At 57.3% G+C, this 27849-nt stretch overlaps 1 protein-coding gene across 1 annotated transcript in view; it reads left to right on the forward strand.

Annotated features, from left to right (window-relative positions):
* Positions 1 to 27849, forward strand: part of LOC107307556 (dynamin-2-like) — a 52169-nt gene that overhangs the window by 1707 nt on the left and 22613 nt on the right. The window contains 11 exon segments of the mRNA XM_085535350.1: positions 6876 to 6949; positions 8140 to 8289; positions 10313 to 10516; positions 13235 to 13333; positions 14216 to 14376; positions 16592 to 16734; positions 20433 to 20568; positions 22452 to 22519; positions 24099 to 24237; positions 24332 to 24418; positions 25433 to 25503. Of these exon segments, the coding sequence (XP_085391476.1) occupies positions 6876 to 6949; positions 8140 to 8289; positions 10313 to 10516; positions 13235 to 13333; positions 14216 to 14376; positions 16592 to 16734; positions 20433 to 20568; positions 22452 to 22519; positions 24099 to 24237; positions 24332 to 24418; positions 25433 to 25503 (1332 nt within the window).

Consider the following 27849-nt stretch of genomic DNA (forward strand, 5'->3'; position numbering starts at 1 on the left):
ACTTTTTCCTCATATTTTGGTGTTAACAATCACTTTTTACCTCATATTTTGGGGTTAAAACCCACTTTTTTCCTCATGTTTTGGGGTTAAGAGCCACTTTTTCCTCACGTTTTGGGATCAATAACCACTTTTTACCTCATATTTTGGGGTAAAAAACCACTTTTTCCTCATGGTTTGGGGTCAATAACCACTTTTTACCTCATATTTTGGTGTTAAGAGTTGCTTTTTCTTCACATTTTTGGGTCAATAACCACTTTTTTCTTCATATTTTGGGGTCAAAACCCACTTTTCCCTCATATTTTGGGGTTAATAATCACTTTTTACCTCATATTTTGGGGCTAATAACCACTATTTCCTCATGGTTTGGGGTTAAAAACACTTTTTCCCTCATATTTTAGGTTTAATGACCACTTTTTCCTCATATTTTGGGGTCAAAAACCACTTTTTTCCTCATGTTTTGGGGTCAAAATCCACTTTTTACCTCATATTTTTGGGTTAATAACCACTTTTTACCTCACATTTGGGGTCAATAACTACTTTTTTCCTCATATTTTGCCTTAAAAAACACTTTTTTCTTCATATTTTAGGTTTAAAAATCCCTGTTTCCTCATATTTTGGGGTCAAAAACCACATTTTACCTCATATTTTGGGGTTAAAACCCACTTTTTCCTCATATTTTGGTGTTAACAATCACTTTTTATCTCATATTTTGGGGTTAAAACCCACTTTTTCCTCATATTTTGGGGTCAAAAACCACTTTTTACCTCATATTTTGGGGTCAAAACCCGCTTTTTCCTCACGTTTTGGGGTCAAAAACCACTTTTTCCTCATATTTTGGTGTTAACAATCACTTTTTACCTCATATTTTGGGGTAAAAACCCACTTTTTCCTCATGGTTTGGGGTCAAAATCCACTTTTTACCTCATATTTTGGTGGTAAGAGTTGCTTTTTCTTCACAGTTTTGGGTCAATAACCACTTTTTTCCTCATATTTTGGGGTTAATAACCACTTTTTCCTCATATTTTGGGGTAAAAACCCACTTTTTCCCACATATTTGAGGTTTAATGACCACTTTTTCCTCATATTTTGGGGTTAAGAGCCACTTTTACCTCACGTTTTGGGGTTAATAACTACTTTTTTCCTCATATTTTGGGGTCAAAACCCACTTTTTCCTCATATTTTGGGGTAAAAAACCACTTTTTCCTCATATTTTGGGGTCAAAAACCACTATTTCCTCATGGTTTGGGGTCAAAAACCACTTTTTCTTCATACTTTGGGGTCAAAACCCACTTTTCCCTCATATTTTGGGGTTAATAATCACTTTTTACCTCATATTTTGGGGCTAATAACCACTATTTCCTCATGGTTTGGGGGTAAAAACCACTTTCTCCCACATATTTTAGGTTTAATGACCACTTTTCTCTTATATTTTGGGGTTAAAAACAGCTTTTTCCTCACGTTTTGGGGTCAATAACCACTTTTTACCTTGTATTTTGGTGTTAAGAGTTGCTTTTTCTTCACATTTTTGGGTCAAAAACCACTTTTTTCCTCATATTTTGGGGTCAAAAACCACTTTTTCCTCATGGTTTGGGGTTAAGAGCCACTTTTACCTCATGTTTTGGGGCCAAAAACCACTTTTTCCTTATATTTTAGGGTCAAAAACCACTTTTTTCCTCATGGTTTGGGGTCAAAAAACACTTTTTACCTCATATTTTGGGGTTAAAATCGACTTTTCCCTCATGGTTTAGCGTTAATAATCACTTTTTACCTCATATTTTGAGGTCAAAAAACACTTTTTTCCTCATATTTTGGGTTAAAAACCACTTTTTTCTTCATATTTTGGGGTTAATAACCACTTTTTACCTCATATTTTGGGGTAAAAAACCACTTTTTCCACATGGTTTGGGGTCAAAATCCACTTTTTTACCTCATATTTTGGTGTTAAGAGTTGCTTTTTCTTCACATTTTTGGGTCAATAACCACTTTTTTCTTCATATTTTGGGGTTAATAACCATTTTTCCTCATATTTTGGGGTAAAAACCCACTTTTTCCCACATATTTGAGGTTTAATGACCACTTTTTCCTCATATTTTGGGGTTAAGAGCCACTTTTACCTCACGTTTTGGGGTTAATAACTACTTTTTCCCTCATATTTTGGGGGCAAATAACCACTTTTTCCTCATGTTTTGGGGTTAAAATCCAGTTTTTCCTCATGGTTTGGGGTAAAGAGCCACTTTTACCTCATGTTTTGGGGTCAAAATCCACTTTTTACCTCATATTTTGGGGCAAATAACCACTTTTTACCTCATGGTTTGGGGTAAAAAACACTTTTTTCCTCATATTTTGGGGTCAAAACCCACTTTTTCCTCATATTTTGGGGTAAAAAACCACTTTTTACCTCATATTTTGGGGTTAAAATCACCTTTTCCTTATATTTTGGGGTCAAAAACCACTATTTCCTCATGCTTTGGGGGTAAAAACCACTTTTCCCCTCATATTTTAGGTTTAATGACCACTTTTCCCTCATATTTTGGGGTTAAAAACAGCTTTTTCCTCACGTTTTGGGATCAATAACCACTTTTTACCTCATATTTTGGGGGTAAAAAACACTTTTTACCTCATATTTTGGGGTCAAAAACCACTTTTTACCTCACATTTGGGGTCTAAATCCACTTTTTCCTCATATTTTGGGGTTAATGATCCATTTTTACCTCATATATTAGGTTTAATGATCCCTTTTCCCTCATACTTTGGGGTTAAAAACCACTTTTTACCTCATATTTTGGGGTTAAGAACTGCTTTTTCTTCATATTTTGGGCTTAATGACCACTTTTGGGGGTTCATGACCACTTTTTACCTCATATTTTGGGGTCAAAAACCACTTTTTCCTTCACATTTTAGGGTTAATGATCCCTTTTTCCTCATATTTTAGGGTCAATAACTACTTTTCTCCTCATATTTTGAGGTTAAAATCCACTTTTTCCTTGTATTTTGGGGTTAATAACCACTTTTTCCTTCATATTCTGTGGTCAATAACCACTTTATCCTCATATTTTGGGGTAAAAATCCACTTTTTCCTCATATTTTGGGGTTAATAATCACTTTTTACCTCATATGTTGGGGTTAAGAGCTGCTTTATCCTCATGTTTTGGGGTCAAAAACCACTTTTTCCTCATGTTTTTGGGGTCAAAAACCACTTTTTTCCTCATATTTTGTGGTTAATGATCCCTTTTTCCTCACATTTTGGGGTCAAAACCCACTTTTTCCCTCACATTTTGGGGTAAATGCCCCCCTTTTCCTCACGTTTTGGGGTCATTTTGCCCCTATCCCCCCACATTGGGATCATTTTTGCCTCCATTTAGGGTCATTTTACCCCCATTTGGGGTCATTTTACCCCCATTTGGGATCATTTTTGCCCCCATTTGGGATCATTTTTACCCCATCCCCTCAATTTGGGGTCACTTTCCCCCCTTTTGGGGCCATTTTCTCCCCTTTTGGGGCCATTCTCCCCCCATTTGGGGCCATTTTCCCCCCTTTGGGGGCCATTTTCCCCCCATTTGGGGCCATTTTCCCCCCTTTTGGAGTCACTTTCCTCCCTTTTGGGGTCATTTTACCCCCATTTGGGGTCACTTTCCCCCCTTTTGGGGCCATTTTCCCCCCTTTTGGGGCCATTTTCCCCCCTTTTAGGGTCATTTTACCCCCATTTGGGATCATTTTATCCCCATTTGGGGTCGTTTTTACCCCATCCCCTCAATTTGGGGCCATTTTCCCCCCTTTTGGGGTCATTTTCCCCCCTTTTGGGGTCATTTTACCCCCATTTGGGGTCACTTTCCTCCCTTTTAGGGCCGTTTTCCCCCCTTTTGGGGCCATTTTCCCCCCTTTTAGGGTCATTTTACCCCCATTTGGGATCATTTTATCCCCATTTGGGGTCGTTTTTACCCCATCCCCTCAATTTGGGGCCACTTTCCCCCCTTTTGGGGCCATTTTCCCCCCTTTTGGGGCCATTTTCCCCCCTTTTGGGGTCATTTTACCCCCATTTGGGGTCACTTTCCCCCCATTTGGGGTCACTTTCCCCCCTTTTGGGGCCATTTTCCCCCCTTTTGGGATCATTTTATCCCCATTTGGGGTCATTTTTACCCCATCCCCTCAATTTGGGGCCATTTTACCCCCATTTGGGGTCACTTTCCCCCCTTTTGGGGCCATTTTCCCCCCATTTGGGGTCATTTTACCCCCTTTTGGGGTCATTTTACCCCCTTTTGGGGTCACTTTCCCCCCTTTTGGGGTCATTTTACCCCCATTTGGGGTCACTTTCCCACCTATGGGGTCACTTTCCCCCATTTTGGGGCCATTTTCTCCCCTTTTAGGGCCATTTTCTCCCCTTTTGGGGCCATTTCCCCCTTTCGGGTTCTCTCCCCCCCATTTTGGGGTTATTTGGGGCCATTTCAGACTTCACCCCCCCCCATAGAGGCTCTAATTGCCCCCTTTGCTCTCAGTGCTCCCCCATCCCAGCCCTGATCCTAATTACATCCCGTGGTTAATTAGCAGCTAATTACATGCAGGATGTCCTCGGTCACATGGATGTGACATCATTGCAGTGGCACACAATGGGACACACACCCATAGGGTGGGGATAACGAGGAGCTGCTGATTGCAGAGTTAATTAGCCCTTATGGGATATGGGGTGTGGGGTATGGGATGGGTTATAGGGTATGGGGTAGGGAATATGGGATAGGGGATGGGGTATGGGGTAGGGGATGGGATATGGGACATAGGATGGGATATGGGATAGGGGATGGGATATGGGGTATGGGATGGGATATGGGATAGGGTATGGGGTATGGGATATGGGATGTGATATGGGGTGTGGGATGGGATATGGGATATGGGATCGGATATGGGATATGGGGTATGGGATGTGGGATATGGGATGGGATAGGGGGTGGGATATGGGATAGGGGATGGGATATGGGATGGGATATGGGGTAGGGGATGGGATATGGGGTAGGGGATGGGATATGGGATGGGATATGGGGTAGGGGATGGGATATGGGGTAGGGGATGGGATATGGGATGGGATATGGGGTAGGGGATGGGATATGGGGTAGGGGATGGGATATGGGATGGGATATGGGGTAGGGGATGGGATATGGGATAGGGTATGGGGTAGGGGATGGGATATGAGATATGGGATGGGATATGGGGTATGGGATGGGATAGGGGATGGGATATGGGATGGGTTATGGGGTATGGGATGGGATATGGGATGTAAGATATGGGATGGGTTATGGGATATAGGATATGGGATGGGATATGGGATATGGGATGTGGGGTATGGGATGGGATGTGGGATGTAAGATATGGGATATGGGATGGGTGACCCCGATGTGCTGCTGGGTTGGGGGATGGGCTCAGCACTGCTAATGAGCTGCACTAATTGAGCTGTGCTAATTGAGCTGTGCTAATTGAGCTGTGTTAACGATCCAGTATCGAGCTGGGTGCTGTGTGTGCAGCCAGAGGGAATAGAGGGGGGGGGAAATGGAGTGTGGGGTGGGGGTGGGGATGGGGATATAGGGTTGGGAGGCCAATGGGTGCCCTATGGGTGCCCTATGGTGCTCAATGGGTGCTCAATAGGTGCCCTATGGGTGCTCAATGGTTCCTCAATGGGTGCCCTATGGGTGCTCAGTGGTTCCTCAATGGGTGCCCTATGGGTGCTCAATGGGTGCCCTATGGGTGCTCAATGGGTGCCCTATGGGTGCTCAATGGGTGCTCAATGGGTGCCCTATGGGTGCCCTATGGGGGCTCAATGGGTGCTCAATGGATGCCCTATGGGTGCTCAATGGGTGCCCTATGGGTGCTCAATGGGTGCTCAATGGGTGCCCTATGGGTGCCCTATGGGGGCTCAATGGGTGCTCAATGGATGCCCTATGGGTGCTCAATGGGTGCCCTATGGGTGCCCTATGGCTGCCCTATGGCTGCCCTATGGGTGCTCAATGGGTGCTCAATGGCTGCCCTATGAGTGCTCAATGGGTGCTCAATGGGTGCCCTATGGGTGCCCTATGGGTGCTCAGTGGGCACTGGATGCTGTGCTAGGCTGGGCTGCACTGGGTGCTGTGCTGTGCCAGGCACTGCTGGGTGCTATTCTGACTGGGTGCTGCACTGGGTGTTGTGCTGTGCTGTGCTGGGTGCTGCACTGGGTGCTGTGCCGGGCTGCACTATGTGCTGTGCTGTGCCGGGCAGTGCTGGGTGCTGTGCTGCACTGGGTGCCATGCTGGGCAGTGCTGGGTGCTGCACTGGGTGCTGTGCTGTGCCAGGCACTGCTGGGTGCTGTGCTGCACTGGGTGCCGTGCTGGGTGCTGCACTGGGTGCTGTGCCAGGCACTGCTGGGTGCTATTCTGACTGGGTGCTGTGCTGGGTGCTGCACTGGGTGCTGTACTGGGTGCTGTGCTGTGCCAGGCTGTGCTGGGTGCTGTACTGCACTGGGTGCCATGCCAGGCAGTGCTGGGTGCTATTCTGACTTGGGTGCTGTGCTGGGCTGCATTATGTGCTGCACTGGGTGCTGTATTGAGCTGTGCTGGGTGCTGTGCTGCACTGGGTGCTGCACTGGGTGCTGTACTGGGTGCTGCACTGGGCTGCACTGGGCTGCACTGGGCTGCACTGTGTGCTGTACCACCATGGTCTCTTCCTCATCTCTCATAGGCAGCAGTGCAGTGGGTCAGGACAGAGCCGAGCATTAAGTATTGCGTGCTTGGGGTCGGTGTTTGGGGTCGGTGTTTGGGGTCGGTGTTTGGGGTCGGTGTTTGGGGTCGGTGTTTGGGGTCGGTGTCCGGGTTCCGTTCCTCCTGCTAAAGCCGTCCCTGTTCCTTCCATCCCCGCAGCGATTTCCTGCCCCGTGGTTCCGGGATCGTCACCCGGCGGCCGCTCATCCTGCAGCTCATCTTCTCCAAGACAGGTACGGGACCACTATGGGCGGACCCTCTATGGGGAGACCCTCTATGGGGCAGCCCCTCTATGGGCAGCCCCTCTATGGGGAGACCCTCTATGGGTGGACCCTCTATGGGGCAGACCCTCTATGGGGCAGCCCCTCTATGGGCAGCCCCTCTATGGGCAGCCCCTCTATGGGCAGCCCCTCTATGGGCAGCCCCTCTATGGGCAGCCCCTCTATGGGCGGCCCCTCTATGGGCAGCCCCCCTATGGGGCAGATCCTCTATGGGTGGACCCTCTATGGGCAGCCCCCCTATGGGCAGCCCCCCTATGGGCAGCCCCTCTATGGGCAGCCCCTCTATGGGCGGCCCCTCTATGGGCGGACCCTCTATGGGGCAGCCCAGTGCTGTCAGCCCCACATGCTGGACCCCTATGGGGTCTGACCCTTTGGCCTGGGAATGGGGTCTGATCCTTCAGTATGGGAAATGGGGTCTGACCCTTCAGCATGGGAATGGGGAGGGCAGGGTGGGTTTGGTCATTTCTGCCCCCATTTGGGATCATTTCCCCCCCCCATCCCCTTAATTTGGAGTCATTTTCCTCCCCTTTTGGGGTCACTTTCCCTCCCATCCCCTCCTTTTAGGGTCTTTTCCCCCCATTTGGGGTCACTTTCCCCCCTATCTCCCCCTTTTGGGGCCACTTTCCCCCCTTTTAGGGTCACTTCCCCCCATTTGGGGTCACTTTCCCCCCTATCTCCCCCTTTTGGGGCCACTTTACCCCCTTTTAGGGCCACTTTACCCCCTTTTAGGGCCACTTTATTCCCTTTTAGGGCCACTTTATTCCCTTTTAGGGTCACTTCCCCCCATTTGGGGTCACTTCCCCCCCCATCCCCTCAATTTGGGGTCACTTTCTCCCCTTTTAGGGTCACTTCCCCCTCTTTTAGGGTCACTTTCCCCCCTTTGGGGTCTCCTCCCCCTCATTTAGGGTCACTTTCCCCCCTTTTGGGGTCTCTCCCCCCCCCATTTGGGGTTTATTTGGGGCCCTTTCAGTCTTTAGATCCTTACCCCACTCCATGACTGAGGGGTGGGCTCTGAACTGACCCCCCCCCATTACAGCTGCCCCACTCCCATCTCCCCCTGCCCCATAGCACCGAGGTTCCCCCAGCCCAGCTCAGATCCGGACCCATCCCTTATAACACCCTTTTTCTCCCCATTATTTCAGAATATGCCGAATTCTTGCACTGCAAATCTAAGAAATTCACGGATTTCGATGAGGTTCGGCAGGAGATCGAAGCTGAGACCGACCGGGTGACGGGCACCAACAAGGGCATCTCCCCCGTCCCCATCAACCTGAGGGTCTATTCACCCCATGGTCAGTGGGGCCGACTCCTCCGGGGGTCCTGGGGGCAGCTTGGGGGGTCTAAAGGGAAACCGGAGGGGGCTGAGGGCAGATGGGGCGGTCCTGGAGGGAAATGGGGGCTGCTGGGGGGGTCCTGTAAGGGAATTGGGGGTCCTGAAGGGAAATGGGGGCTGATGTGGTGGTCCTGAAGGGAAATAGGGGCTACTGTGGGGGTCCTGAAGGGAAATGGGGGCTGCTCTGTGGGGGTCCTGGAGGGAAATGGGGACTGCTGTGGGGGTCCTGAAGGGAAATAGGGGCTACTGTGGGGGTCCTGAAGGGAAATGGGGGCTGCTCTGTGGGGGTCCTAAAGGGAAATGGGGCTGCTGTGGGGGTCCTGGAGGGAAATGGGGGCTGATGTGGGGGTCCTGAAGGGAAACTGGGGGTCCTGAATGGAAATGGGGGCTGCTATGGGGGTCCTGGAGGGAAATGGGGGCTGATGTGGGGGTCCTGAAAGGGAAATTGGGGGTCCTAAATGGAAATGGGGGCTGCTGGGGGGGTCCTGAAAGGGAAATTGGGGGTCCTAAAGGGAAATGGGGGCTGCTATTGGGGTCCTGGAGGGAAATGGGGGCTGATGTGGGGGTCCTGAAAGGGAAATTGGGGGGTCCTGAAGGGAAATGGGGGCTGCTATGGGGGTCCTGAAAGGAAATAGGGGCTGCTGTGGGGGTCCTCAAAGGGAATTGGGGGTCCTGAATGGAAATGGGGGCTGCTGTTGGGGTCCTAGAGGGAAATAGGGACTGCTGTTGGCATCCTGAAGGGAAATGGGGGCTGCTGGGGGGGTCCTGAAAGGGAATTGGGGGTCCTAAAGGGAAATGGGGACTGCTGGGGGGGTCATAGAGGGAAATAGGGGGTCCTGAATGGAAATTGGGCTGTGTTGCGGGGTCCTGATGGGAAATGGGGCTGGTCTGGAGGGTCCTAAAGGGACACGGGGCTGCTTTGGGGGGTCCTGAATGGAAATGGGTCTGGTTTGGGGGGTCCTGATGGGAAATGGGGCTGGTTTGGGGGGTCCTGATGTGAAATGGGTCTGCTTTGAGGGGTCCTGATGGGACACAGGGCTGGTTTGGGGGATCCTGATGTGAAATGGGGCTGGTTTGTGGGGTCCTGATGTGAAATGGGGCTGCTTTGTGGGGTCCTGAAGGGAAATGGGGCAGCTTTGGGGGGTCCTGATGTGAAATGGGTCTGGTTTGTGGGGTCCTGATGTGAAATGGGGCTGGTTTGGGGGGTCCTTAAGGGAAATGGGGCAGCTTTGGGGGGTCCTGATGTGAAATGGGTCTGGTTTGTGGGGTCCTGATGTGAAATGGGGCTGGTTTGTGGGGTCCTGATGTGAAATGGGGCTGGTTTGGGGGGTCCTGATGGGAAATGGGGCTGCTTTGGGGGGTCCTGAAGGGACATTGGGCAGCTTTGGGGGGTCCTGATGTGAAATGGGTCTGGTTTGGGGGGTCCTGATGTGAAATGGGTCTGCTTTAGGGGTTTCTGATGGGAAATGGGTCTGGTTTGGGGGGTTCTGAAGGGACACGGGGCTGCTTTGGGGGGTCCTGATGTGAAATGGGGCTGGTTTGGGGGGTCCTGATATGGAATGGGTCTGGTTTGTGGGATCCTTAAGGGAAATGGGGCAGCTTTGGGGGGTCCTGACGTGAAATGGGTCTGGTTTGTGGGGTCCTGATGGGAAATGGGGCCAGTTTGGGGGATCCTGATGTGGAATGGGTCTGGTTTGTGGGGACCTGATGTGAAATGGGTCTGGTTTGGGGGGTCCTGATGTGAAATGGGGCTGGTTTGGGGGGTTCTGAAGGGACACGGGGCTGGTCTGGAGGGTGCTAAAGGGACACGGGGCTGGTTTGGGGGGTCCTGAAGGGAAATGGGTCTGGTTTGGGGGTCCTGAAGGGAAATGGGGGCACTAGGGGTTTCTGATGGGACATGGGTCTGCTCTGTGGGGTCCTGAAGGGACACGGGGCAGCTTTGGGGCTGACCCCCATTCCTTCCATCTCCTCCCACCCCCCAGTGCTGAACCTGACTCTGATCGACCTGCCGGGGATCACCAAGGTGCCGGTGGGCGACCAACCCCAGGACATCGAGTACCAGATCCGCGACATGATCCTGCAGTTCATCGGCCGCGAGAGCAGCCTCATCCTGGCCGTCACCCCCGCCAACATGGACCTGGCCAACTCGGACGCGCTCAAAATGGCCAAGGAGGTGGATCCGCAGGGTGAGCCCGTTTTGAGCCCATTTCACACACTTTGGGCCCAGTTCTGGAGAGTTTTGTCTTCAGGTTTAGGCCCAGTTTGGTTTGGTTTAAGTCCAATCTGGGGCCAATCTAGGGCTTGGTTTTGTTTCAGTTTGGGCCCAGTTTGGCTGAGTTTGGGCCCAGTTTGGCTGAGTTTGGCCCCACTTTGGGTCCGGTTTGGCCGAGTTTGGGCCCAGTTTTGCCCAGTTTGATGGAGTTTGGGCCAAGTTTGATGGAGTTTAGGCCCAGTTTGATGGAGTTTAGGCCCAGTTTGATGGAGTTTGGGCCCGGTTTGATGGAGTTTGGGCCCAGTTTGGCTGAGTTTGGGTCCAGTTTGGGCCCAGTTTGTCTGAGTTTGGGCCCAGTCTGACTGAGTTTGGGCCCAGTTTGGGCCCAGTTTGGCTGAGTTTGGGCCCAGTTTTGCCCATTTTGGCTGAGTTTGGGCCCAGTCTGGCTGAGTTTGGGCCCAGTTTGGTTGAGTTTGGGCCGAGTTTGGGCCCAGTTTGGCCGAGTTTGGGCCCAGTTTGGCTGAGTTTGGGCCCAGTTTGGCTGAGTTTGGGTCCATTTTGGCTGAGTTTGGGCCCATTTTGGCTGAGTTTGGGTCCAGTTTGGCCGAGTTTGGGCCCAGTTTGGCTGAGTTTGGGCCCAGTTTGGCTGAGTTTGGGCCCAGTTTGATGGAGTTTAGGCCCAGTTTGGTTGAGTTTGGGCCCAGGTTTGCCCAGTCTGGTTGAGTTTGGACCTAGGCTGGCTGAGTTTTGGGTCCAGTTTGGCTGAGTTTGGGCCCAGTCTGGCCGAGTTTGGGCCTGGTCTGACTGAGTTTAGGCCCAGTCTGGCTGAGTTTGGGCCCAGTTTGGGCCCGGTTTGGTTGAGTTTGGGCCCAGTCTGGCTGAGTTTGGGCCCAGTTTTGCCCAGTTTGGCCGAGTTTGGGCCCAGTTTAATGGAGTTTAGGCCCAGTCTGGTTGAGTTTGGGCCCAGTCTGGCTGAGTTTGGGCCCAGTCTGGTTGAGTTTGGGCCCAGTCTGGCTGAGTTTGGGCCCAGTCTGGTTGAGTTTGGGCCCAGTCTGGTTGAGTTTGGGCCCAGTTTGGCCGAGTTTGGGCCCAGTTTGGCCGAGTTTGGGCCCAGTTTGGCCGAGTTTGGGCCCAGTTTGGTTGAGTTTGGGCCCAGTTTGGTTGAGTTTGGGCCCAGTTTGGTTGAGTTTGGGCCCAGTTTGGTTGAGTTTGGGCCCAGTTTGATGGAGTTTGGGCCCAGTTTGGTTGAGTTTGGGCCCATTTTGGCTGAGTTTGGACCCAGTTTGGCTGAGTTTGGGCCCAGTCTGACTGAGTTTGGCCCCAGTTCTGGAGAGTTTTGTCTTCAAGCTTAGGCCCAGTTTGGTTCGGTTTAAGTCCAATCTGGGGCCAATCTAGGGCCTGGTTTGGTTTCAGTTTGGGCCCAGTTTGGGCCCAGTTTGGCTGAGTTTGGGCCCAGTTTGGCTAAGTTTGGGCCCAGTTTGATGGAGTTTAGGCCCAGTTTGGATGAGTTTGGACCCAGTTTTGCCCATTTTGGCTGAGTTTGGGCCCAGGGTGGCCGAGTTTGGGCCCAGTTTGATGAAGTTTAGGCCCAGTTTGATCGAGTTTGGGCCCAGTCTGGCTGAGTTTGGGCCCAGTTTGACTGAGTTTGGCCCCAGTTCTGGATAGTTTTGTCTTCAGGCTTAGGCCCAGTTTGGTTCAGTTTAAGTCCAATCTGGGACCAATCTAGGGCCTGGTTTTGTTTCAGTTTAGGCCCAGTTTGGGCCCAGTTTGGCTCAGTTTGGGCCCAGTTTGGGTCCAGTTTGGCCGAGTTTGGGCCCAGTTTGATGGAGTTTAGGCCCAGTTTGGTTGAGTTTGGGCCCAGTTTTGCCCAGTCTGGCCGAGTTTGGGCCCAGTTTGATGGAGTTTGGGCCCAGTTTGATGGAGTTTGGGCCCAGTTTGATGGAGTTTGGGCCCAGTTTGATGGAGTTTGGGCCCAGTTTGATGGAGTTTGGGCCCAGTTTGATGGAGTTTGGGCCCAGTTTGGTTGAGTTTGGGCCCAGTTTTGCCCAGTCTGGTTGAGTTTGGGCCCGGTTTGGTTGAGTTTGGACCTAGGCTGGCTGAGTTTTGGGCCCATTTTGGCTGAGTTTGGGCCCAGTTTGGCCGAGTTTTGGGCCCAGTTTGGCTGAGTTTGGGCCCAGTCTGGTTGAGTTTGGGCCCAGTCTGACTGAGTTTGGGCCCAGTTTGGACCCGGTTTGGCTGAGTTTGGGCCCAGTTTGGCTGAGTTTGGGCCCAGTTTGGCTGAGTTTGGGCCCAGTTTTGCCCAGTTTGGCCGAGTTTGGGCCCAGTTTGATGGAGTTTAGGCCCAGTTTGGATGAGTTTGGGCCCAGTTTTGCCCAGTCTGGCCAAGTTTGGGCCCAGTTTGGCCAAGTTTGGGCCCAGTCTGGCTGAGTTTGGGCCTGGTTTGGTTGAGTTTGGGCCCAGTTTTGCCCATTTTGGCTGAGTTTGGGCCCAGTTTGGCCAAGTTTGGGCCCAGTTTGGCCAAGTTTGGGCCCATTTTGGCTGAGCTTACCCTGCTTTTAGCTGAATTTGTGTCTATTTTCAGCCAATATTGTCCTCTCTTGTCTCAATTTAGCCTGGTTTGGGCTCTGTTTGTGGGCTGCTTTGGGGCTCTTAATTACTTATTAATAATTAATTTGCTAACGAACCGCTGCAGGCCTGCGGACCATCGGTGTGATCACCAAACTGGACCTGATGGATGAAGGCACCGATGCCCGGGACGTGCTGGAGAACAAACTGCTGCCATTGCGCAGAGGTGAGGGGGGGGCTCCTGTGATCTGCCAGGACCTTTTCAACCCACTCCATGCTTCCATGGCCTTTAAGGACCCCCCCAACCCACCCATTCCATGGTGCTGTGATCTTAAAGGACCTTCCCAACCCACCCTATGATTCCATGGCCTTTAAGGACCCCCACGGACCCCTCCAACCCACCCATTCCATGGTGCTTTGATCTTAAAGGACCTTCCCAGTCCACCCTATGGTTCCATGGCCTTTAGGGACCCCTCCAACCTCTCCATTCCATGGTGCTGTGATCTTAAAGGACCTTCCCAACCCACCCCATAGTTCCATGGCCTTTATGGACCCCCCCCCACCCCCCCATTCCATGGTTCTGTGATCTTAAAGGACCTTCCCAACCCACCCCATGGATCCATGGCCTTTATGGACCCCCCCCCAACCCAACCATTCCATAGTTCTGTGATCTTAAAGGACCTTCCCAACCCACCCTATGGTTCCATGGCCTTTATGGACCCCCCCCAACCCACCCATTCCATGGTGCTGTGACCTTGAAGGACCTTCCCAACCCACCCCATGGATCCATGGCCTTTAAGGACCCCTCCAACCCCCGCATTCCATGGTGCTGTGACCTTGAAGGACCTTCCCAACCCACCCCATGCATCCATGGCCATTATGGACCCCTCCAACCCACCCATTCTATAGTTCTCTGATCTTAAAGGACCCTCCCAACCCACCCCATGGATCCATGGCCTTTAAGGACCCCTCCAACCCCCCCATTCCATGGTGCTGTGACCTTGAAGGACCTTCCCAACCCACCCCATGGATCCATGGCCTTTATGGACCCCTCACACCCCCCCATTCCCTGGTTCTATGATCTTAAAGGACCCCCCCCCCATTTCAGGGTACATTGGCGTGGTGAACCGCAGCCAGAAGGACATTGACGGTAAGAAGGACATTCGTGCGGCGCTGGCGGCCGAGCGCAAGTTCTTCCTCTCCCACCCGGCGTACAGACACATGGCCGACAGAATGGGCACCCCACACCTACAGAAGGTCCTCAACCAGGTGGGAAGGCCGTGCTGCTCAATGGCTGCTGCATGTGGGGCTGGGGGGCTCTGTGCCGTGGGGCTGGGGGCTCTGTGCCATGGGGCTGGGGGCTCTGTGCCATGGGGCTGGGGGGCTCTGTACCATGGGGCTGGGGGGCTCTGTGCCATGGGGCTGGGGGGCTCTGTACCATGGGGCTGGGGGGCTCTGTGCCATGGGGCTGGGGGGCTCTGTGCCATGGGGCTGGGGGGCTCTGTACCATGGGGCTGGGGGGCTCTGTGCCATGGGGCTGGGGGGCTCTGTACCATGGGGCTGGGGGCTCTGTGCCATGGGGCTGGGGGGCTGGGATGGGGGGCTCTGTGCCATGGGGCTGGGGGGTTCTGGGGCTGGGGGGCTCTGTACCATGGGGGTCTCTGTGCCATGGGGCTGGGGGGTTCTGTACCATGGGGTTGGGGGGCTCTGTGCCATGGGGCTGGGAGGGCTCTGTGCCATGGGGCTGGGGGGCTCTGGGGCTGGGGGGCTCTGTGCCATGGGGCTGGGGGGCTCTGTGCCATGGGGCTGGGGGGCTGGGCTGGGGGGCTCTGTGCCATGGGGCTGGGGGGCTCTGTGCCATGGGGCTGGGGGGCTCTGGGGCTGGGGGGCTCTGTACCATGGGGCTGGGGGCTCTGTGCCATGGGGCTGGGGGGCTGGGATGGGGGGCTCTGTGCCATGGGGGGCTGGGGGGTTCTGGGGCTGGGGGGCTCTGTGCCATGGGGGTCTCTGAGCCCTGGGGTTGGGGGGCTCTGTGCCCTGGGGGGCTCTGTGCCATGGGGCTGGGGGGCTCTGGGGCTGGGGGGCTCTGTGCCATGGGGGTCTCTGAGCCCTGGGGCTGGGGGGCTCTGTGCCATGGGGTCTCTGAGCCCTGGGGCTGGGGGGGCTCTGCTTCATGGGGCTGGGGGGCTGGGATGGGGGGCTCTGTGCCCTGGGGGGCTCTGTACCATGGGACTGGGGGGCTCTGGGGCTGGGGGGCTCTGTGCCCTGGGGGGCTCTGTGCCATGGGGCTGGGGGGCTCTGTGCCCTGGGGGGCTCTGTGCCATGGGGCTGGGGGGCTCTGTACCATGGGGCTGGGGGGCTCTGTGCCATGGGGCTGGGGGGCTCTGGGGCTGGGGGGCTCTGTACCATGGGGCTGGGGGGCTCTGGGGCTGGGGGGCTCTGTGCCATGGGGCTGGGGGGCTCTGTACCATGGGGTTGGGGGGCTCTGGGGCTGGGGGGCTCTGTGCCATGGGGCTGGGGGGCTCTGTACCATGGGGCTGGGGGGCTCTGTGCCATGGGGCTGGGGGGCTCTGGGGCTGGGGGGGCTCTGTGCCATGGGGCTGGGGGGCTCTGGGGCTGGGGGGACTCTGTGCTGGGGGGCTGGGATGGGGGGCTCTGTGCCATGGGGCTGGGGGACTCTGTGCCATGGGGCTGGGGGGCTCTGGGGCTGGGGGACTCTGTGCCATGGGGCTGGGGGGCTCTGGGGCTGGGGGGACTCTGTGCCATGGGGCTGGGGGGCTCTGTGCCATGGGGCTGGGGGCTCTGGGGCTGGGGGGCTCTGTGCCATGGGGCTGGGGGGCTCTATGCCATGGGGCTGGGGGGCTCTGTGCCATGGGGGACTCTGCTCCATGGGGCTGGGGGGCTCTGTGCCATGGGGGTCTCTGAGCCCTGGGGCTGGGGGGGGCTCTGCTCCATGGGGCTGGGGGGCTCTGTACCATGGGGCTGGGGGGCTCTGTGCCCTGGGGGGCTGGGGGGTTCTGGGGCTGGGGGGCTCTGGGGCTGGGGGGCTCTGTGCTATGGGGGTCTCTGTGCCCTGGGGGGCTCTGTGCCATGGGGCTGGGGGGCTCTGTACCATGGGGCTGGGGGGCTCGGTGCCATGGGGCTGGGGGGCTCTGTGCCATGGGGCTGGGGGGTTCTGTACCATGGGGCTGGGGGGCTGGGATGGGGGGCTCTGTGCCCTGGGGGGCTCTGTACCATGGGGCTGGGGGGCTCTGTGCCATGGGGGTCTCTGTGCCATGGGGGGCTCTGTGCCATGGGGCTGGGGGGGCTCTGTGCCATGGGGCTGGGGGGCTCTGGGGTTGGGGGTCTCTGCTCTGTTGAGGTGGTTTGTTGCCCGTTTGGGTTCATTTTTCTCCCCATTTGGGCTCATTTTCTCCCCATTTGGGCTCATTTTCTCCCCATTTGGGCTCATTTTCTCCCCATTTCTTTCCATCTTTCCCCAAAGCAACTGACCAACCACATCCGGGAGACGCTGCCGTCGCTGCGCAGCAAGCTGCAGAGCCAGCTGCTGTCCCTGGAGAAGGAGGTGGAGGAGTATAAGAACTTCAGACCCGACGATCCCACCAGGAAAACCAAAGCTTTGCTGCAGTGAGGGAGCCTGGGGGGCTGGGAGGGGGGCTCTGTGCCATGGGGCTGGGATGGGGGGCTCTGCTCCGTGGGGATGGGATGGGGGGCTCTGCTCCATGGGGCTGGGATGGGGGCTCTGATCCATGGGGCTGGGATGGGGGGCTCTGATCCATGGGGCTGGGATGGGGGGCTCTGCTCCATGGGGCTGGGATGGGGGGCTCTGGGGCTGGGGGGCTCTGTGCCATGGGGCTGGGATGGGGGGCTCTGTGCCATGGGGCTGGGGGGGGCTGGGATGGGGGGCTCTGTGCCATGGGGCTGGGGTGGGGGGTGCTCTGCTCCATGGGGGGCTCTGAGCCCTGGGGTTGGGGGTCTCTGTGCCATGGGGGGCTCTGTGCCCTGGGGCTGGGGGGCTCTGGGGCTGAGGGGGGCTCTGCTCCATGGGGCTGGGGGGCTGGGGTGGGGGGCTCTGCTCCATGGGGGGCTCTGTGCCCTGGGGTTGGGGGGCTCTGTGCCCTGGGGGGCTCTGCTCCATGGGGCTGGGATGGGGGGCTCTGTGCCATGGGGCTGGGATGGGGGGCTCTGTGCCCTGGGGTCTCAGCCTTGGGGCTGGGGGGCTCTGCTCCATGGGGCTGGGAGGCTCTGTGCCATGGGGGGCTCTGTGCCATGGGGGTCTCTGTGCCCTGGGGTTGGGGGGGGCTGGGATGTGGGGCTCTGTGCCATGGGGCTGGGGGGGGCTGGGATGGGGGGCTCTGTGCCATGGGGCTGGGGTGGGGGGCTCTGCTCCATGGGGGTCTCTGAGCCCTGGGGCTGGGGGGCTCTGCTCCATGGGGGGCTCTGTGCCCTGGGGCTGTGCCTATGGGAGGGGGTGCCTGGGCCAGCTGTGGTAGGAGCCCCTCCCTTCCATAACTGTGGCCTGGAAGGACCTTTCCAAGCCGAGCCCTGCTGTGCTCCTGTGGTCTTTAAGGACCCTTCCAAGCCGAGCCGTGCTGTGCTCCTGTGACCTTCAAGGACCTTCATTCCAGCCCAAACCCGAGCCATTTTATGGCTGTTTGATTGCCCGGCCACACCCAGCCCAACCCATTGCCTGGTTCTATGGCTCTGTGACCTTCAAGGACCTTCCCACCCCAACCTATTGCCTGGTTCTATGGCTTTATGATATTTAATGGCCTTCCCACCCCAACCCATTGCCTGGTTCTATGGCTTTATGATCTTCAAGGACCTTCCCACCCCAACCTATAGCCTGGTTCTATAGCTCTGTGACCTTCAAGGACCTTCCCAACCCAACCTATAGCCTGGTTCTATGGCTCTGTGGTATTTAATGGCCTGCCCAACCTATTGCCTATTGAAGGACCTTCCCACCCCAACCCATTGCCTGGTTCTATGGCTCTGTGACCTTCAAGGACCTTCCCAACCCAACCCATTGGGTCTTTCTGTGACTCTTTGGTCCTTAAGGACCCTTCCAGCCCTATATGTTCTATAACCCCATGGTTCTGTGACCATCAAGGGCCCTTCCAACCCCCTCCATGGCTCTGTGACCTTCAAGGACCTTCCCAACCCAACTTATTCTATGGGTCCATAGTTCTGTGACCTTCAAGGACCCTCCCAACCCAACTTATTCTATGGGTCCATAGTTATGTGACCTTCAAGGACCCTCCCAACCCAGCCCATTGTATGACTCTATGGCTCTGTGACCTTCAAGGACCCTCCCAACCCAGCCCATTCTATGCCCCCATGACTCTGTGACCTTCAAAGACCCTCCCAACCCAACTTACTCAATACTTCCATGGCTCTGTGACCTTCAAGGACCTTTCCAACCCAACTTATTCTATGGGTCCATAGTTATGTGACCTTCAAGGACCCTCCCAACCCAGCCCATTGTATGACTCTATGGCTCTGTGACCTTCAAGGACCCTCCCAACCCAGCCCATTCTATGGCCCTATGGCTCTGTGATCTTTAAGGACCTTTCCAACCCAACCCATTGCCTGGTTCTATGGCCCTGTGACCTTCAAAGACCTTTCCAACCCAACTTATTCTATGGGTCCATAGTTATGTGACCTTCAAGGACCCTCCCAACCCCCTCCATGGTTCTTTGACCTTCAAGGACCTTCCCAACCCAACCCATTGCCTGGTTCTATGGCCCTGTGACCTTCAAGGACCCTCCCAACCCAGCCCATTCTATGCCCCCATGGCTCTGTGACCTTCAAGGACCTTCCCAACCCAACTTATTCTATGGGTCCATAGTTCTGTGACCTTCAAGGACCCTCCCAACCCAACTTATTCTATGGGTCCATAGTTCTGTGACCTTCAAGGACCCTCCCAACCCAGCCCATTGTATGACTCTATGGCTCTGTGATCTTTAAGGACCCTCCCAACCCAGCCCATTCTATGGCCCCATGTCTCTGTGACCTTCAAGGACCTTCCCAACCCAACTTATTCTATGGTTCCTTAGTTCTGTGACCTTCAAGGACCCTCCCAACCCAGCCCATTCTATGCCCCCATGGCACTGTGATCTTCAAGGACCCTCCCAACCCAACTTATTCTATGGGTCCATAGTTATGTGACCTTCAAGGACCCTCCCAACCCAGCCCATTCTATGCCCCCATGGCTCTGTGACCATCAAGAGCCCTTCCAACCCCCTCCATGGTTCTTTGACCTTCAAGGACCTTCCCAACCCAACCCATTGCCTGGTTCTATGGCCCTGTGACCTTCAAGGACCCTCCCAACCCAGCCCATTCTATGCCCCCATGGCTCTGTGACCTTCAAGGACCTTCCCAACCCAACTTATTCTATGGGTCCATAGTTATGTGACCTTCAAGGACCCTCCCAACCCAACTTATTCTATGGGTCCATAGTTATGTGACCTTCAAGGACCCTCCCAACCCAACTTACTCAATGCTTCCATGGCTCTGTGACCTTCAAGGACCCTCCCAACCCAACTTATTCTATGGGTCCATAGTTATGTGACCTTCAAGGACCCTCCCAACGCAGCCCATTGTATGCCCGCATGGCTCCATGACCAACAAGAGCCCTACCAACCCCCTCCATGGTTCTTTGACCTTCAAGGACCTTCCCAACCCAACCCATTGCCTGGTTCTATGGCCCTGTGACCTTCAAGGACCCTCCCAACCCAGCCCATTCTATGCCCCCATGGCTCTGTGACCTTCAAGGACCTTCCCAACCCAACTTATTCGATGGTTCCTTAGTTCTGTGACCTTCAAGGACCCTCCCAACCCAAGTTATTCTATGGGTCCATAGTTATGTGACCTTCAAGGACCTTCCCAACCCAGCCCATTGTATGCCCCCATGGCTCCATGACCAACAAGAGCCCTTCCAACCCCCTCCATGGTTCTTTGACCTTCAAGGACCTTCCCAACCCAACCCATTGCCTGGTTCTATGGCCCTGTGACCTTCAAGGACCCTCCCAACCCAGCCCATTCTATGCCCCCATGGCTCTGTGACCTTCAAGGACCTTCCCAACCGAACTTATTCTATGGGTCCATAGTTCTGTGACCTTCAAGGACCCTCCCAACCCAACTTACTCAATGCTTCCATGGCTCTGTGACCTTCAAGGACCCTCCCAACCCAACTTACTCAATGCTTCCATGGCTCTGTGACCTTCAAGGACCTTCCCAACCCAACTTATTCTATGGGTCCATGTTTATTATGGGGGGGGTTCACATGGATGTCTGCCCCACACTGACCCCCTGTTCCCCCCCAGGATGGTGCAGCAGTTCGGGGTGGACTTTGAGAAGCGCATCGAGGGCTCTGGGGATCAGGTGGACACGTTGGAGCTGTCGGGAGGAGCCCGGATCAACCGCATCTTCCATGAGAGGTTCCCCTTCGAGCTGGTCAAGGTGGGGGGGGGGAAACGTGGGGTGGGGTGGGGGGCAATGGTGGGGTGGGGGGCAAGGAGGGATGGGATGGGGGGCAAGGTGGGATGGGGGGCAATGGTGGGTTGGGGTTAGGTGGGGTGGGGAGTTAGATGGGGGTGGGATTGGGGGCAAGGTGAGGTGGGGTGGGGGGGTAAGGTGGGATGGGGTGGGATGGGTGGCAAAGTGGGGTGGGGGCAAGGTGGGGTGGGGGGCAGGGTGGGATGGGGTGGGGGGTAAGGTGGGGTGGAGAGTTAGATGGGGGTGGGATAGGGGGCAAGGAGGGATGGGGTGGGGGGCAAGGTGAGATGTGGGGGTCAAGGTGGGATGGGGTGGGGGGCAAAGAGGGATGGGGGGCAAGGTGGGGTGAGATGGGGGGCAAGGTGGGGTGAGATGGGGGGCAAGGTGGGGTGGGGGCAAGGTGGGATGGGATAGGGGGCAAGGAGGGATGGGGTGGGGGGCAATGGTGGGATGGGGGACAAAGTGGGGTGAGGGCCAAGGTGGGGTGGGGTGGGGGGCAAGGTGGGGTGGGGAGATAGATGGGGGTGGGATAGGGGGCAAGGAGGGATGGGGTGGGGGGGTAAGGTGAGGTGTGGGGGTCAAGGTGGGATGGGGGGCAAGGTGGGGTGGGGAGCAAGGTGGGATGGGGTGGAGGGGTAAGGTGGGATGGGGGGCAAGGAGGGATGGGGAGTTAGATGGGGGTGGGATGGGGGGCAAGGTGGGGTGGGATGGGGGGCAAGGAGGGATGGGATAGGGGGGCAAGGTGGGGTGAGGGGCAATAGTGGGGTGGGATGGGGGGCAAGATGGGGTGGGGAGCAAGGTGGGGTGGGGGGCAAGGTGGGATGGGATGGGGGGCAAGGTGAGGAGGGATATGGGGCAAGGTGGGGTGGGGGGCAAGGAGGGATGGGGGGTAAGGTGGGGTGGGATGGGGGACAAGGTGGGGTGGGGTGGGGGGCAAGGTGGGGTGGGGAGTTAGATGGGGGTGGGATGGGGGGCAAGGTGGGATGGGCAAGGTGGGATGGGATGGGGGTAAGGTGGGGTGGGATGGAGGGCAAAGAGGGTTGGGGGTCAAGGTGGGATGGGATGGGGGTCAAGGTGGGATGGGATGGGGTCAAGGTGGGGTGGGATGGAGGACAATGGTGGGATAGGGGGCAAGGTGGGGTGGGGTTGGGGGCAAGGTGGGATGGGGAGTGAGATGGGGGTGGGATGGGGGGCAAGGTGGGGATGGGATGGGGGACAAGGTGGGATGGGGGGCAAGGTGGGGTGGGGGTAAGGTGGGATGGGGTGGGGGGCAAAGAGGGATGGGGGGCAAGGTGGGTTGGGGGTCAAGGTGGGATGGGATGGGGGACAATGGTGGGATAGGGGGCAAGGTGGGGTGGGGTTGGGGGCAAGGAGGGGTGGGGGACAAGGAGGGATGGAGTGGGGTGGGGGCAAGGTGGGATGGGATGGGCAAGGTGGGATGGGGGGCAAGGTGGGGTGGGGTGGGGGACAAGGTTGGGTGGGGGGCAAGGTGGGGTTGGATGGGGGGCAAGGAGGGATGGGATGGGGGGCAAGGTGGGATAGGGGGCAAGGTGGGGTGGGGTGGGGGGCAACGTGGGGTGGGATGGGGGGCAAGGTGGGGTGGGATGGGCAAGGTGGGGTGGGATGGGGGGCAAAGAGGGATGGGGGGCAAGGTGGGATGGGATGGGGGACAATGGTGGGATATGGGGCAAGGTGGGATGGGGTGGGGGGCAAGGTGGGGATGGGGATGGAGCTGGGGGTGGGATGGGGAGTGAGATGTGGGTGGGATGGGGATGGAGCTGGGGGTGGTGGGGGTCTCGTTATTGGGTGTTAATTGGGGGGGGTCTGATTGATTGGTTGCTGCTCAGATGGAGTTCGACGAGAAGGACCTGAGGAGGGAGATCAGCTACGCCATCAAGAACATCCACGGTGTCAGGTACGTGGGGGGGGGGGGTAAAAGAGGGGTGGGAGTGGGGCTGGGGGCGGCAAAAGGGGCAGGAGGGGGGATGGGGGGGATGGTGTGGGCAAGAGAGGGGTGGGAGTGGGAATGGGGGGGTAAAAGAGGGGTGGGAGTGGGGCTGGGGGGGGCAAGAGGGGCTGGGGGGGGCAAGAGAGGGATGGGAGTGGGGCTGGGGGGGGTAAAAGAGGGGTGGGAGTGGGGCTGGGGGGGTAAAAGAGGGGCTGGAGGGGGCAAGAGAGGGAGGGATGGGAGTGGGGCTGGGGGGGGGTTAAAAGGGGCTGGTGGGGGGGGGACTGGGGAGGTAAAAGGGGTGGGAGTGGGAGTGGGGGGGGCAAGAGGGGCTGGTGGGGGGGGGGGACTGGGGGGGTAAAAGGGGTGGGAGTGGGGCTGAGGGGTGGGAGATGGGTGGGAGTGGGGCTGGGGGTTGTTGTGCTGCAGGACCTGGGGGGGGTTGTTGTGCTGCAGGACCTGGGGGGGTTTGTTGTGGTGCAGGACCTGGGGGGGTTGTTGTGCTGCAGGACCTGGGGGGGTTGTTGTGCTGCAGGACCTGGGGGGGTTGTTGTGCTGCAGGACCTGGGGGGGTTGTTTTGGTGCAGGACCTGGGGGGGTTGTTGTGCTGCAGGACCTGGGGGGGGTTGTTGTGCTGCAGGACCTGGGGGGGTTGTTGTGGTGCAGGACCTGGGGGGGTTGTTGTGGTGCAGGACCTGGGGGGGTTGTTGTGCTGCAGGACCTGGGGGGGGTTGTTGTGCTGCAGGACCTGGGGGGGTTTGTTGTGGTGCAGGACCTGGGGGGGTTGTTGTGCTGCAGGACCTGGGGGGGTTGTTGTGCTGCAGGACCTGGGGGGGTTGTTGTGCTGCAGGACCTGGGGGGGTTGTTTTGGTGCAGGACCTGGGGGGGTTGTTGTGCTGCAGGACCTGGGGGGGGTTGTTGTGCTGCAGGACCTGGGGGGGTTGTTGTGGTGCAGGACCTGGGGGGGTTGTTGTGGTGCAGGACCTGGGGGGGTTGTTGTGCTGCAGGACCTGGGGGGGTTGTTGTGGTGCAGGACCTGGGGGGGTTGTTGTGGTGCAGGACCTGGGGGGGTTGTTGTGCTGCAGGACCTGGGGGGGCTGTTTTGGTGCAGGACCTGGGGGGGTTGTTGTGGTGCAGGACCTGGGGGGGTTGTTGTGCTGCAGGACCTGGGGGGGTTGTTTTGGTGCAGGACCTGGGGGGGTTGTTGTGCTGCAGGACCTGGGGGGGTTGTTGTGCTGTAGGACCTGGGGGGGTTGTTGTGGTGCAGGACCTGGGGGGGTTGTTGTGGTGCAGGACCTGGGGGGGCTGTTTTGGTGCAGGACCTGGGGGGGTTGTTGTGGTGCAGGACCTGGGGGGGTTGTTGTGCTGCAGGACCTGGGGGGGTTGTTTTGGTGCAGGACCTGGGGGGGTTGTTGTGGTGCAGGACCTGGGGGGGTTGTTGTGCTGCAGGACCTGGGGGGGTTGTTGTGCTGCAGGACCTGGGGGGGTTGTTGTGCTGCAGGACCTGGGGGGGGCGCTGACCCTTTTCCTCTCTGTGCCCCCCCAGGACGGGGCTGTTCACCCCCGACCTGGCGTTCGAGGCCATAGTGAAGAAGCAGGTGGTGAAGCTGAAGGAGCCGTGTCTGAAATGTGTGGACCTGGTTATCCAGGAGCTCATTAACACAGTCCGGCAGTGCACCACCAAGGTACCCCCTGATCTATGGCTGGGAACAAAGACCCTTCCCCACCCTACGCCCCCCCCCCATTTATAGCCCTATGGTCCCTCCCTGCCCCCCCCAGCTCGGGCCGTACCCCCGACTGCGGGAGGAGACGGAGCGAATCGTCACCACCCACATCCGGGAGCGCGAGGGCAGGACCAAGGACCAGGTGGGTGCACACGGACCCCACGGACCCACAGCCCCATAGACCCCCTATATCCCATACACACAGCCCCATAGACCCCCACCCACAGCCCCCCTATATCCCATACCCACAGCTCCCATAGACCCCCTATATCCCATACCCACAGCTCCCTTATATCCCATACCCACAGCTCCCATAGACCCCATATATCCCATACCCACAGCCCCCATAGACCCCCTATATCCCATACCACAGCCCCATAGACCCCATATATCCCACACCCACAGCCCCATAGACCCCCTATATCCCATACCACAGCCCTATAGACCCCCTATATCCCATACCCACAGCCCCATAGCCCCCCTATATCCCATACCCACAGCCCCCCCTATATCCCACACCCACAGCCCCCATAGACCCCATATATCCCATCCCCATAGACCCCCTGTATCCCATACCCACAGCCCCATAGACCCCCTATATCCCATACCCACAGCCCCCCTATATCCCATACCCACAGCCCCATAGACCCCCCTATATCCCATACCCACAGCCCCCCCTATATCCCATACCACAGCCCCCCTATATCCCATACCCACAGCCCCCCTATATCCCACACCCACAGCCCCCCCAGACCCCCACCCACAGCCCCCCTATATCCCACACCCACAGCCCCCCTATATCCCATACCCACAGCCCCCCCTTTATCCCATACCCACAGCCCCCCCAGACCCCCACCCACAGCTCCCATAGACCCATGACCCCTTAGACCCCCACCCACAGCTCCCATAGCCCCCCTATATCCCCTACCCACAGCCCCATGACCCCCAGGCCCCCACTCACAGCCCCCTCAGCCCCCAGATCCCACAGCCCCCCTATATCCCCTACCCACAGCCCCCCAGACCCCCACCTACAGCTCCCATAGACCCATGGCCCCCAGCCCCCCACTCACATCCCCCCTAGACCCCCACTCACATCCCCCCCATCTCCCACCCTCAGCCCCCCCAGCCCCTCTGACCCTCCCCCCCCCCCCCCCAGATCCTGCTGCTGATCGACATTGAGCTCTCCTACATCAACACCAACCACGAGGATTTTATCGGCTTCGCCAAGTGAGTGTTTCAGGGCTGGGGGGGGTTTGTAGGGTGGGGGTCCCACAGCCCAAATAACACAATACCAGTGTTACACCCCCCCCCCTTCACCATGACACCCCCCTCATTCACCATAACCCCCCCTTGAGATCATTATGGAGGTCTCTGGGTTGGTTCTATAAGGTAACACAGGCTCTCATTGCCATAGTGGAAGCCCTGCAGGACCCCCCCCATTCTCTTGGACCCCCCCCCCATTCTCTTGGACCCCCCCCCCATTCTCTTGGACCCCCCCCATTCTCTTGGCCCCCCCCCACTCCCTTGCCCCCCCCCCCCCATTCTCTTGGACTCCCCCCCCCATTCCTTTGGACCCCCTCATTCCCTTGGACCCCCCCCCCATTCCTTTGGATCCCCCCCATTCTCTTGGACCCCCCCCATTCCCTTGGACCCCCCCCATTACTTTGCCCCCCCCCCCACTCCTTTGGACACCCCCTATTCCTTTGGACCCCCCCCCACTCTCTTGGACCCCCCCCCTTCCCTTGGACCCCCCCCATTCCTTTGGACCCCCCCCATTCTCTTGGACCCCCCCCCCACTCCCTTGGACCCCCCCCATTCTCTTGGACCCCCCCCCATTCTCTTGGACCCCCCCCCATTCTCTTGGACCCCCCCCATTCCCTTGAACCCCCCCCATTCCTTTGGACCCCCCCCACTCTCTTGGACCCCCCTCATTCTCTTGGACCCCCTCATTCCCTTGGACCCCCCCCATTCTCTTGTACCCCCCCATTCTCTCGGACCCCCCCATTCCCTTCGACCCCCCCCATTCTCTTGGACCCCCCCCATTCTCTTGTACCCCCCCATTTCTCTCTGTTCTCTCTCATCTCCCCCTCTGCCGTAACCTCTCCTGTTTCTTTCTATTCCTCACTGTCCTGGGACTCCAACCTCTCCCACCCCAAAGCTGTTACAGTGAGCAGCACCTGAGCACTGGGTGCGTATGGGCAGGGCCAGGACTGTGTGCTGTGTGACATGGGGACAGGGACAGGATGGGGGGCTGGGGACAGGGGGAGGGATGGGGTCCTGGGGGGAGGAATAGGGCCAGAACTGCATGATGCTGCAGCATGGGGACTGAATGGGGATGGGGCTGCATGATGGTGTGGCCTGAATGGGGATGGGGGTCCTGAGGACAGGGATATGGGGGTCCTGAGGGCAGGAATGGGGCTGGGGCTGCATGCTGGTGTGGCCTTGAGATGGGGATGGGGGTCCTGGGGACAGAGGGGACAGGGATATGGGGGTCCTGAGGGCAGGAGTGGGGCTGGGGACAGGGATATGGGGGTCCTGGGGACAGGGATATGGGGGTCCTGAGGGCAGGAATGGGGCTGGGATGAGCTGGAGATGGGGACGGGGGTCCTGGGGACAGAGGAGGGGGTTAGAGACAGGAATATGGGGGTCCTGGGGACAGGAATGGGGCTGGGATGAGCTGGAGATGGGGATGGGGGTCCTGGGGACAGAATGGGGCTGGGGGGCAGGGATATGGGGGTCCTGAGGACAGGGATATGGGGCTGGGGACAGGGATATGGGGGTCCTGGGGACTGAATGGGGATGGGGCTGCATGATGGTGTGGCCTGGAGATGGGGATGGGGGTCCTGGGGACAGAGGAGGGGGTTAGAGACAGGGATATGGGGGTCCTGGGGACAGGGATATGGGGGTCCTGAGGACAGGAATAGGGCTGGGGCTGCGTGCTGGTGTGGCCTGGAGATGGGGGTGGGGGTCCTGGGGACAGAATGGGGCTGGGGGACAGGGATATGGGGGTCCTGAGGACAGGGATATGGGGCTGGGGACAGGGATATCGGGGTCTTGGGGACTGAATGAGGCAGGGGCTGCGTGCTGGTGTGGCCTGGAGATGGGAATGGGGGTCCTGGGGACAAGAGGGGGCAGGGATATGGGGGTCCTGGGGACAGGAATATGGGGGTCCTGAGGGCAGGAATGGGGCTGAAGACAGGGATATGGGGGTCCTGGGGACAAGGATATGGGGGTCCTGGGGGCAGGAATGGGGTTAGGGACAGGGATATGGGGTCCTAGGGACAGGAATATGGGGGTCCTGAGGACAGAGGGGACAGGGATATGGGGGTCTTGGGGACAGGAATGGGGCAGGGGCTGCATGGTGGTGTGGCCTGGAGATGGGGATGGGGGTCCTGGGCACAGAGGAGGGGGTTAGAGACAGGGATATGGGGGTCCTGAGGATAGGAAATGGGGCTGGGGTGAGCTGGAGATGGGGATGGGGGTCCTGGGGACAGAGGAGGGGGTTGGGGACAGGGATATGGGGGTCCTGAGGATAGGAAATGGGGCTGGGGTGAGCTGGAGATGGGGATGGGG

The sequence above is a fragment of the Coturnix japonica genome, unplaced genomic scaffold (assembly GCF_054131305.1).
Source record: "Coturnix japonica strain WE unplaced genomic scaffold, WE-NBRP24 Scf119, whole genome shotgun sequence".
Taxonomy (NCBI): Eukaryota; Metazoa; Chordata; class Aves; order Galliformes; family Phasianidae; genus Coturnix; species Coturnix japonica.